This window comes from Sinocyclocheilus rhinocerous, unplaced genomic scaffold (assembly GCF_001515625.1).
Source record: "Sinocyclocheilus rhinocerous isolate Xijiao unplaced genomic scaffold, SAMN03320098_v1.1 scaffold463, whole genome shotgun sequence".
NCBI lineage: Eukaryota > Metazoa > Chordata > Actinopteri > Cypriniformes > Cyprinidae > Sinocyclocheilus > Sinocyclocheilus rhinocerous.
The window spans coordinates 326,000-337,754 of record NW_015627535.1 but is presented as its reverse complement, the minus strand read 5'-3'; the positions used below and the strand labels follow the sequence as shown (position 1 = coordinate 337,754).

Here is an 11,755-nt window from a genome sequence, read left to right as displayed (position 1 = left end):
CAACAATACTACAGCGAGAATATAAGTTACGCCTTCTTTCTTTGCGTGAACGTTTGGGCGGCGTTATGCAAATCTTCTCACATCGTGACGTAGACATGTGGGGTGTGTTAGAACGAGCCGTTTTAGGTAGGCGTGGCTGACTCTTAACTTTTATAAAGAATATCTCTTTGGATTTGAGACTTTAATCTTTGCAACTTTACAGATCTTCTTTATGCACCAAGAGCTTGTAACACTCCAAAGAGAAAGGAAAAATTGAAATCGCATCATATGACCCCTTTAAATTTTTTGTAAAATCATTCCAGCTCGGTTTGAGAAAATGTGTTTTTTCATACAGATGTCACGTACATGTGGAAGAAGCTGCCTGGTCCTGTGTTTCGCTCTAGAATGATGTAATCTCTCTGGCTCCTGGACAGAAAGTAGCCCATCTGGAGCCCTGCAGGTCCAGCTCCCAGCACACAGTACTCATGGCTCACGCTGTTATTACGGCCATGAAGACCAGAACCAGAACCGGACAGGACCAGGGACAGGACATACAGGAGCCTGGAGAGAGGCTGAATCACACTCATGAGGCCTGGGGATGGAAATAAAAACAGATTAAAGCCAGAAGCTTTACCTTAAGATCATTAAAGAGAAATAATCACGCGCTCGCTTCTATTTTATAGAAACTAAAACTAATTGCAGATGGTTACATGCAGGAGTAAGCTTTTAAACTATATAACTATTTTACTTTATATAATAAAGAATATACAATATATTCTTTACACAACTAAGCCTAAAGGCAAACACAGTAATTGAGAATAAAAATAAAAACTACAAAATAAACAATATATAATACATTTACTTATTTACTGATACAGTCAATTATGGCTCCTCGTTCCAATACTGAGGAGGCGGCAACATCCAACTCATGTAAGACAGCGAAAAACACTGTATACTGTAAATGCATTGGCATTAAATCAACATACCGTCAACTACAGCTGCTGCTGCGAACCTTCAGCAACAGAAAATAGGGAAATAAACAGCAGGCATTTTGTAAACTACATCTTTGCGATTAGACGGTTTTCTTAACATCTTCCACAGGCAGGAGACACAGAGCGTCCTTTTGACGTCACGAACCAGTGAGAGCGTAAATGGGCGTGGTTAAATCAAACAGTTCACGCCTATGGTTCACGCCCACTTAAATGCTGTTCCTTTGTTCTTATGGCATCAGGGAATTTGTTTTTATTTTCTATAAACACTGAAAATAAAAAAGTTACTTTCATTTATTTTTTTATTTTTTTTAAGTTATATTAAAATAATTTGATCATGCCCTTATCATTTATTTTTTTCTACTTCTCAAATATTTTTCAACATATATATGTTGTGTGTGTGTGTGTGTGTTCTTCTGTGATGCATGTAGATTTCCCTCCTGGACATTGTTTGTAGACTAATTAAAGAAAATAATTTAAAAAATAAATAAAATTAATTTAAATAAAATGTTAATTTTCTTTTTATATAAAGTATTATTTTTTATTTAAATATTCTTTATTTAATCAATTACATTTTTTTTTGCAAAAAATATGAATTTTTAATTGAATGAAAAAATAAATGACTTTGTAGTCATTGTAGTCTTTTCTCAGTAAATAACGGTGTGCATTGTCATGGTTTTGAGGTTTTAAGGTAGTGAGAACTTCACGCGTCACGTGTGCCTTGATAACCAATCACATTATAGCCTGGACGTCATTGAATTTCAGTCAGAGTTGTGCGACACTCAATCGCCGTTTACGGATACCATAGGAATGAATGAGAAGTGCCGTAAGCTGTTTCGCACCTGTCGCAAAAAGTCAGTGACTTCTCTTATAAAACGACATTTTTTTCGGTGTAAACTCTAAAAATAGTTCAATCCAAAACTAGTACTTAGTGTAAAACATGTTAAAGATTAGCCGATAGGCTGTCGATTCATTAAATGACAAGCTGTTTCCTCAAAAAAGCTGTTTATTCTGCGTAGTGAAGCCTCTAATCCATTGACATCCATTCAAACAAAACGGCCTCAGGTCTCCTTCCCTGCATAACCGTCAAAACGGAAGCGTTTGCCATTACGTTGTTTTTGGCTAAAGGTTGCAGGCTTGCCTTCCAGTGGCTTTGGTAATGCTTCACAGTCTGCTGTGTCATGTTTAGAAACACCAATAGTGAAACGGCACAGTCATGAAATCATAGCTCATATTTAGACTCTCACAACACAGGAACATTTTTACATTTTTCTGGGCATCTCTTGTTGAATTATTAGACTGGAAAGAAGCAAAGTTGTTACCTCACAAGTAGGCTACTGCATTCCCAATAAAATAAAATAAGTTTATTTCTAGATCCGAATTCATAAAATATATCCTTTTATATCTTTATATAGGTAAGCACCTTGATTCTTGATTCAAAAGCAAAAATTCTCTAATTCGCAGCCTTCTTTCTCACAGAAATTAATTGAAATCGAAGCATTCCTTAAATTTTAGGTTGACTAAAAACAAGTAATATATATATATATATATATATATTTCTTAAATATCATGATGATTGTTTTGGTAATACCACAGATGCATAAGGTTTTCCTCTGTGTGTGTTTATTATTATTATTATCTTATTTTATTCATTTATTTTGTAGGTGAAACATTGAAAGGTGTGATATTTTTTTACTTTGTTTATCCTGTAGAGGTTCTATATGTTCTGCCTTTTATGTATGTTTAATGTTTTATGCATAATAATAATAATAAACAGAAACATTTTTATCTTTATAAGACTTAATACATTTAAAAATACACTTATAAACACTTTAACCCTATAAACAAACGGATTCAAACAACTTATGCTGCCTGGTCACACTGTGGGTTTGTTTAACCTCATGTGACTCGCATTGCTCTGTCTTGAGAAACTGCTGAGATTTCGGAGTCGAGAAAACGTCCAGTCATGGTTAGTATAAGCATGTGGTACTACCTCAACATTTTCACTTCCCTTCTGGAATCCAGTGACTCAGATGGGAAGGAGAACGTATAAAAATGAAGTGAGGCGGTCAGGGAAGTCAAAGCCACAGTGAGCGCTGGGAACACAAGACAGGACGACCGATCTACAGCCAGACACACAGCAGGACATCTGCAGCACAAGTAGGAACATGACAAAACTTCATTTATTAATCTGTTACAGGGTACAAAGGTGATTTGATAACAAATGTCTGTTGTTTTAGGGATGGAGTCCATGAAAAGCAAACCAAGAGAAGCCACTGGCAGGTAAAATGCTTTGTATTGTCATTCATTTCATAGTGATTACGAATGCATTTCAAGCCTGAAGTAAATCATATCAGAAATACGAAGCACTCATGTGTAGCAATGGCAGATGTATGGATGTTGCAGTGCTAGATTATAGGCTCAGACAGTGAGTCAGTGATTCATAAAAGCTTAAGTTTTAAGAAGCTTATCTATTTAGTGAACTACTTGTGAGGGATTGTGGCATGTTTTCTCCACAGTGATCTGTCTGAGCAGATAAAAGCAGCCACCAAAGACAGTCACGTTCGAGCTGAGAACACACAACTGATGCTGAACTACCAGAAAGGACAGATCACGCAAACACAGTACAAGGTAAAACTACAGAAAAATCAATCAACTTTGGGGGGGGACTATTATATATGAAGCAATAACGGGAATGTTTCAGAACATTCTGGGCATAGAGGAGAAACAATAATGTACAGTATGTGGAAAATAATGTGTTTTTTTAACTTTAAACCGCATAAACACATTTCATTACACCAAATACACAAAATAATGTTCTTTTTAGCAGCATCATATGACCCCTTTAAATATGAACAAACAAAAGGTTCCAAAAATGATCATGAAAGTACATGCAACATGGCAGTACTATGGTTTTAAATTCATTTAAAATGTAAAATTTAAATATACCATGGTAAAACATTGTATGCCAATACCTTAGAGTCCTACAAAAGTACCATGGTAATATAGTAACAAATATAGTAATCATTCAGTGTTATGGTATATATCGAAGTACCATAGTAATACCATCTTAGGGCTGATAACTGATTATTTCTTTGATTATTCAATTTACTGGATAAAAATATTTTACTTAAACTTATTGAGGGGAAAACATATTTTGCACCATTGCTGAATATTATTATTATTATTTGAGTTTCTTCTGTTGAACACAAAATACATTTTGAATAATTTTGGTAACCAAACAGTTTCGGATAGCCATTGACTTTTATTGTATTTTTTTAATATATACTATGGAAGTTAATGGCTACCAGCAACTGTTTGGTTACCAACATTCTTCAAAATATCTTCTTTTGTGTTCAACAGAAGAAACTCATACAGATTTGGAACAACTTAAGGCTGAGTAAATTATGAATTTTTTTTATTTTTTTTGGAAGAGGGGTGAACTAACCCTTAATACATCAGAAGTACAGCCACAGTAATCTTTTAAAGACTAAAAGCTAACTTTAACTGTGTTAAACATATGTAAATGTATGTTTCCAGCTCCTGCTGTGTTCTCTGTATGAGATCTACCGAGCCCTCGAGGCAGAGCTGGACAGGAACGCCGATCATCCCGCAGTTCAGCCCATCTACTTCCCTCAGGAGCTGGCCAGACTGGAGACTCTGGAGCTGGACCTGGAGCACTTCTTCGGACCCCACTGGAGGAAGAGGATAACAGTGCCTGCCGCCACTCACAGATACACCCAGAGACTGAGAGAGGCTAGTCTGGGAATGATTTCTTTAAGGAAATGAAACTGCATTTACGTTCCAGTGATTCTCATTCTAACTCTGTGCTCTCGGTTCCCCTTTAGATTGGCAAGAACAGCCCCGATCTTCTAGTGGCACATGCATATACGCGCTATCTTGGTGATTTGTCAGGAGGACAGGTGCTGGGCAAAATCACCCAGAAGTCCTTGGGACTGAGTGGGAACAAGGGAGTTTTCTTCTTCTCGTTTCCTGGAGTGACGAGCGCCAACAGATTCAAGCAGCTGTACAGGAGCAGAATGAACAGCATTGAGTTAACAGAGCAGCAGAGACGGGAAGTGCTGGACGAGGCCACCAGAGCTTTTGAGTTCAACATTGAGGTGAGCATTAACATCTTACACTTGTATGTATAAAATTGATCCTTTTATTTAGCAAAGATGTATCCGTTTGATCAAATGTGACAGTAAAGTTATTTGTGTTAGATTTCTATTTCAAATAAATGCTGTTCTTTGAACTTTCTGTTCATCAAAGAAACTAATGTATCAGTTTCCACAAAAATATTAAACAGCACAACTGTTGTCAACATTGATAATAATAAATGTTAAGCATCAAATCAGCATATTAGACTGATTTCTGAAGGATCATGTGACACTGAAGACTGGAGTGATGGATGATGCTGAAATTTCAGCTTTGCTTCACAGGAATAAATTATGTTTTACAATATATTCAAATAGAAAACATTTTAAATTGTAATGTTTCACAATTTTACTGTTTTTACTGTATTTTTTGCTCAAATAAATGTAGCCTTGGTCGAACTTGACTGGTCAAAAACATTTTAAATCTTGCCAAGCCCAAACTTCAAAGGTTAATGCAATGTATGTGCCATTTTCAACAGGTTTTTGATGATCTTCAGAAAATGCTGAGCATCACAGAGGAAGCTTCAAGTGAGTTTCACAAAATACAAGTCATTAAATGCTTTGAAACAGTAACTATATGAGATAATGATACCATTTTGCTTTTTGTTTAGGTGGAAAAGGAAATGACGTCACATCCAAAACCTTCTCCAGCTCTCCAGCGCTTCAGTTCGCATTGGGTGTGGGAATCACTTTGGCAACGGTTGGAATGGGAGTTATATTCAAATAGAAAACATTTTAAATTGTAATGTTTCACAATTTTACTGTTTTTACTGTATTTTTTGCTCAAATAAATGTAGCCTTGGTCGAACTTGACTGGTCAAAAACATTTTAAATCTTGCCAAGCCCAAACTTCAAAGGTTAATGCAATGTATGTGCCATTTTCAACAGGTTTTTGATGATCTTCAGAAAATGCTGAGCATCACAGAGGAAGCTTCAAGTGAGTTTCACAAAATACAAGTCATTAAATGCTTTGAAACAGTAACTATATGAGATAATGATACCATTTTGCTTTTTGTTTAGGTGGAAAAGGAAATGACGTCACATCCAAAACTCAGTCAAAAACCTTCTCCAGCTCTCCAGCGCTTCAGTTCGCATTGGGTGTGGTAATCACTTTGGCAACGGTTGGAATGGGAGTTTATGCATTTTGATGCGTATAACTTTTAATCCTTAAAATTTTGTAACATCTTAATATTATGACGAGATAAAATCTACAGGCCGATCTTTAACACACACACTAATCATGGATATTATAAAACATGCACCCAGTAATAAATCAATTACATCTTCAATTCATTTAAATAATTGAATTTTCAAACAGTTTTAGAAAAAACTGTTTTTCCTTAAAACTTGCACATTTTTAAAACGCTTATCTACATTTGTAATTGCTTTCTATGTATTTCTGTGAAATGCAATAAAGCCATTTTTAAATTCAACGCTGATTTGTCTTTTTTTGCTAAAAGAGACAAAAATATTAATTTCTTAAATGCTTTGTGTTTCCATACAAAACACGACCATATCTTTAGTTCGACACAGAACTGACAATCAAATTAGATTTTTAATGAAACCTTTTCCACTAAGAAACCACATAAAGACAGTAAAGCATATCATCACTATGCTAACATACTTGAATCATACCAAGCTTTGACTGAGCAAGCCGAGAAACATTTCTCAGCAAAAAGTAGGAATGATAAACGGGACATTTCTCCAGTTATATAGTATCCAAACAACTATGTACAATAAATCGGAATTGTATATCATTTTTGCGGTGGCTTATTTCTGCACATCTGCCTTTAGATGCCCATCAGACCTCAGGTTCTGCTGACCGAATAATGTGAGACAAACACACAGCATCTGTCTACTTGACCCTGTAGAGAACCTTCCTCTGCATGCGGTGCTGCACTTCACCTCTCCTCATCATCAGATGAAGGACTTTGTGAATGGCGTGTTCTGGATATTTCTGTTCAGAGGAGAGGAGAAAAGACATTTTATATACACGACGTATGAACTAAAATAGTGATTTGAGAAGTTTGCCAGGTTGTGAGCAGCTCCTGGTCCAGCTTTAACTCACCTGTTTGGTGAAATCCTGTATGATGCTGTGTTCAGACACCTGGGAGCCGATGGCGAAGCGTCTCTTCAGCTGTTTTTCTATGCGAGAGATCAGCTCCTGATCCTCCTGAGTGGTAAATCCTTCAACACCTACAATCAGACAGCACTGCTACATCAGACTCTCCAGATACATTTATAGAGGCTAGACAGTGCAGGGCTGGTTTTCTATGATGGACTGAACATCGTTGGTACAAATTCCACTTTTAAATTAAATTTGCTGCCAATTAAAAAAAAAAATTGTATTTAGTAAACAATTAAACTGACTAAAATCATTTTATTCTTAAATGTGGCAATCCTAGTCCCCCATAAGAAATCTACTGTGATACGTAATACTGCAGTTTATTCCCGGCCTGAAAGACCAACACACTCACCGGAGAGACTGCCGGACAGAGCCGCGTCCAGCGTGGACACCTGGAAGAGTCTCAGAGCCTCGTCCACCTCTTCCTCTCCAGCGATGGGCTGCAGCTTCATCTTAGCGAGAGACTCTGCAATGCGCACCACGGCCTCAAGCTGCCTGCAGGACGACAGATCACCAACCATTAAATATCAACAAGTATATACTGTAAATAATTCCGTAACTACATGCGGGATGTAAAAATATACATCTAGGAACAAAATGAGTAAAGAGTGGTTACCTGACAGTGATGGGGATGGACACACGTCTGTCAGTCTCTCTCTCGTGTTCCTTCGCTCCGCTCCTCATCACCACGTATCTGTTCTTCAGTTTCTCTGCGGCCGCCGCAGACAGACGGGGTCCACATTTCCTGTTTGTGAGTTAACGCATTTTCATTTTGATAGACAAACATGGATGAACGATATTTCACACTGTGTTTAATGACTTACGCTCTGCAGTAGGCGACGTATTTCTTCAGCGTGGCCAGAGGAATCTCTCCCTCGACACCCTCCGTCTGCGTCTGAGCGCTCATGTGAACATTCATCACGTGCCGCGCCAAAGTCTTAAGAAAAACACACGGGCTTGTGCATTAGTTCATATAAAATCAAACTCTTCAATGAGATCCATAAGCAGTGGTTGTTTTGTTCGCCCACCATGTCTCGCTGTTGGTCATGATGGTCTTTGATGATGAAGATCATGTCAAATCGAGACAGAATAGTGGGCATGAAGTCAATGTTGTCCTCTCCTTTTGTATCATCCCAGCGGCCGAACACAGAGTTGGCAGCGGCCAATACAGAGCAGCGGGAGTTCAGAGTGGTGGTAATGCCAGCCTTGAGGTAAAAAAAAACAAAAACAAGAGTTAATCAAAGAAATGGATCAGTCGAGACCGTAAGCTGAAGAAATAGTGGATTTCTATTGGTCAATGCAATTAAGTAAAAATGCCTGGTACCTTTGCGATAGAAATGGTCTGCTGCTCCATGGCCTCATGGATGGCGACTCTGTCATCCTCTCTCATCTTTTAAAAAAGAAGAACGCAATAGTTTAGCATAAAGCTCAAAGCATTTCATAAGACTGCATGAACACAACATGTATGTTCTGGAAATCCAGATTGCTTAGAAGTCCAACCTTGTCAAACTCATCAATGCAGACCACTCCTCCATCAGCCAGCACCATGGCACCACCCTCCATGACGAAACCACGAGTGTTGGGGTCTCGCAGCACTGAGGCGGTCAAACCAGCTGCACTGCTGCCCTTACCAGACGTGTAGACCTAACACAGACGAACCACATTCACTTTAATGCAGATTCTAGGAATCAGAATTATTTTCACACACTCACATACACAATTTATCATTATATAATTACAAAAAAATATATAAAATTATGTTCCAACACATACTGAAAGTCAAATTACATATTTAAATATACATACAGAGACACACATAATTAATACTATATTATTATATAAATATATAAAATACATAAAATACACTGCATGTCCAACATTAAATATTTATAATACGACTTATGGCATGTAACAATATGACATGCATTACAATATAAAATATTATAAAATATAATGCATGCCACATATGTATATGTGAATGTAACTTTGCCTTAAATATATAGACATACTGTACATACATATGTGACCATGGACCACAAAAATTGAGATTTGTACGTCATTTGAAAGCTGAATAAATAAGCATTCCATTGCTGTATGTGTTGTTAGGAACACATACACTATTTGGCCGAGATCCAACTATTTTAAAATCTGGAATCTGAGGGTGCAAAAAAATAAATAAATATTGAGAAAATCGCCTTTAAAGTTGTCCAAATTAAGTCCTTAGCCATGCATATTACTAATCAAAAATGAAGTTGATATTTAAGGTAGGAAATTTGCAAAATATCTTCATGGAACATGATCTTTACTTAATATCCTAATGATTTTTGGCATAAAAGAAAAATCGATCATTTTGACCCACACAATGTATTTTTGTTTATTGCTACAAATATACCCATGCTACTTATGACTGGTTTTGTGGAACAAGGTCACATGTGTGTTTAGATTTAACGGCATGTACTTTTTTGTAATATATTTTATAAAATGTAATGCATGTCATCATTAAATATCATAAATTACATAAATATTTCATAGGACGTGTAATATTGTGTGTGTATAATACATATATATATATACACATACACACACACACTACATAAGTGTTAAATTACAAAACATAAGTTATTACAAATCATTTTTGTTCACTAAACTTTCATAGTATTGCAAAGAGCAGCAAGAACATTTGTCAAAACATCTCTTTTTGTGTTGCACGTACGAAGAAATTCATACGAATGACATGACGGTGAGTATATGATGGTGCAGCTTTGTCTCAGTCTTACCCCAATCGGAGAACATCTCTCCACAAACTTCAGCAACTGAGACTTGGCTGTGCCTGGATCTCCCAGCATCAACAAGTTAATATCCCCTCTGCGTGTCAAACCATCAGGCAACCTAACAAAAGGTTTCACGCAGATTAGAAAGATGGCAAAAACACACAAGCTGGAAAGAGGAGGCAGTTTCTATGTTTTCTCACCTCTTCCTGGAGCCCCCAAACAGAAGGCACACTATGGCTTTCTTCAGGTCGTCGCTACCGTAGATGGACGGGGCCAGAGAGCGAGCGAGCGAGTCATAGACGGAGGGAGAGGAAGCCAGAGCCCTCAACTCCTCTTCCTCCTGAGGAGAAACTGAACCAGAGGCTCCACGGCCTGAAAGCCGGTGAGAAGGACATGAGAATGGCTAAAGAGAGATACTGTTTTCAACCAAAAAACAGAAGTTTCCCCACATGCTCACCTGCTCCTTCAGTATCCACTTCAATGCCGACAACGCGCAGGTATGCTGATCGGATGCCCACACCTGCTCCCTTATCGCGACCTTTGGCCTTGGTCTGCGCCACCTTCTTGATGGAGTAGATGCCCATGATGGTTACTCTGTTGCCTGGTACTACACGGTCACATAAGTACCTGGGAATGGAAAAGTGGTAAAAATTAGGGGCTTGAAATATCACGATTTGATTTGATTATTGAGGTCACTGTTCGATTTGAAACTGATTCTTAGTTTAGAATAAAATTTCGATTCAATATATAAAAAAAAAAAAATACTACCAAAAAAAAAAAAATCTAATTTAGTCATTAAATTAAATTAGAATAATAAGACATTATAGGCTGCTACCAATCAAATGAAATCAGTATCAACAAAAGTAATCTTTGCACTGCATAGATGGAACAGTATCTGAAGTGGCATTTACGGTTTAATGCAGTTCAGAGCTGGCATGAATGCATTTACTAAATTACAGCTGCATTAATAAATTAATGTTCTAAAAATAAAAATGAGTATTGAAATGTAAAATTGAAAAATTAAATTACACTTTAAATATGAAACTAAAACCTCCACTAAGTGGCAGGAAAAATCCCCGTCTTAGAATAAAAATGTATCTTTGAAGTTCACGAAGCTCTTCAAAAAATATATTTACCTAAAAATGAAACATCATTTACTCGCTTACCCTCATGTCGTTCCAAACCTGTATGCATTTTTCTTTCTGCAGAACACAACAGTTTCGGTTCCCATTGACTTCCACTGGATTGTTTGACATACAATGGAAGTCAATAGGAACTTAAAAAGTCTGGTTACTAACATTCTTCAATATCACTTGCTTTGCATTCCACAGAAGACAGACATTTGGGCTGCACGATAAACAGAAATGGAATCGAGATCGCGATTCGACAGAAGCTGCGATTGTCATGCTATCTTTCAGTGAAGCACGGTTCTGTGATCAGCAGTAAATCTCCATCCAAAGGCCAGAGGGCGCTCTCGCGCTGAAACTCCAAATACGCCTCGCAGAAGAAACCCAGAAAATGCCTATCGCTGCAGCTGAATAAACAGAAGATTCAACTGCTTTCATTGATTCAACGTGACTAAAAAACACACAACTACGGCAATATACGGTTTATCTGAGTTCTTATTATTATAATTTTCATTAAAATAAAGTATATTTATAATGCAATGCCTTTATCACTGCTTAAAGGGATAGTTCACCCAAAAATGAAAATTTGATGTTTATCTGCTTACCC

At 37.1% G+C, this 11,755-nt stretch overlaps 3 protein-coding genes across 4 annotated transcripts in view; 1 reads left to right on the top strand and 2 right to left on the bottom strand.

Moving 5' to 3' along the window:
* The window catches only part of LOC107728836 (FAD-dependent oxidoreductase domain-containing protein 2-like), a 10,532-nt gene extending 9,524 nt beyond the window's left edge, over positions 1-1,008 (bottom strand). The window contains exons 1-2 of the mRNA XM_016539114.1: positions 966-1,008; positions 346-571 (exon numbers count right to left, since the gene is read on the bottom strand). Coding sequence (XP_016394600.1) covers positions 346-566 — 221 coding nt within the window. The 5' untranslated portion in view covers positions 567-571; positions 966-1,008. The remainder of the gene's footprint in view (positions 1-345; positions 572-965) is intronic.
* A 1,101-nt stretch (positions 1,009-2,109) lies between these two features.
* On the top strand, positions 2,110-6,559 carry LOC107728431 (heme oxygenase-like). 2 transcript variants are annotated; one of them, XM_016538594.1, is made up of 9 exons: positions 2,110-2,124; positions 2,994-3,128; positions 3,209-3,251; positions 3,488-3,599; positions 4,509-4,724; positions 4,817-5,089; positions 5,605-5,653; positions 5,737-5,838; positions 6,260-6,559. In XM_016538594.1, exons 3-9 carry the CDS (start codon positions 3,211-3,213, stop codon positions 6,271-6,273), a joined length of 807 nt encoding a protein of 268 aa, XP_016394080.1. In that variant the 5' UTR covers positions 2,110-2,124; positions 2,994-3,128; positions 3,209-3,210; the 3' UTR covers positions 6,274-6,559. The 2 variants fall into 2 exon arrangements, with proteins under 2 accessions (XP_016394080.1, XP_016394088.1); XM_016538602.1 differs by lacking the exon at positions 2,110-2,124 and having other exon boundaries at positions 2,886-3,128; positions 5,737-5,802; positions 6,224-6,559.
* A 38-nt stretch (positions 6,560-6,597) lies between these two features.
* Positions 6,598-11,755, bottom strand: part of LOC107728420 (DNA replication licensing factor mcm5) — an 11,574-nt gene continuing 6,416 nt past the window's right edge. The window contains exons 6-16 of the mRNA XM_016538584.1: positions 10,479-10,648; positions 10,222-10,393; positions 10,028-10,139; positions 8,751-8,894; positions 8,575-8,640; positions 8,279-8,455; positions 8,075-8,187; positions 7,867-7,995; positions 7,603-7,745; positions 7,194-7,321; positions 6,598-7,082 (exon numbers count right to left, since the gene is read on the bottom strand). Of these exons, the coding sequence (XP_016394070.1) occupies positions 6,981-7,082; positions 7,194-7,321; positions 7,603-7,745; positions 7,867-7,995; positions 8,075-8,187; positions 8,279-8,455; positions 8,575-8,640; positions 8,751-8,894; positions 10,028-10,139; positions 10,222-10,393; positions 10,479-10,648 (1,456 nt within the window). The 3' untranslated portion in view covers positions 6,598-6,980. The remainder of the gene's footprint in view (positions 7,083-7,193; positions 7,322-7,602; positions 7,746-7,866; positions 7,996-8,074; positions 8,188-8,278; positions 8,456-8,574; positions 8,641-8,750; positions 8,895-10,027; positions 10,140-10,221; positions 10,394-10,478; positions 10,649-11,755) is intronic.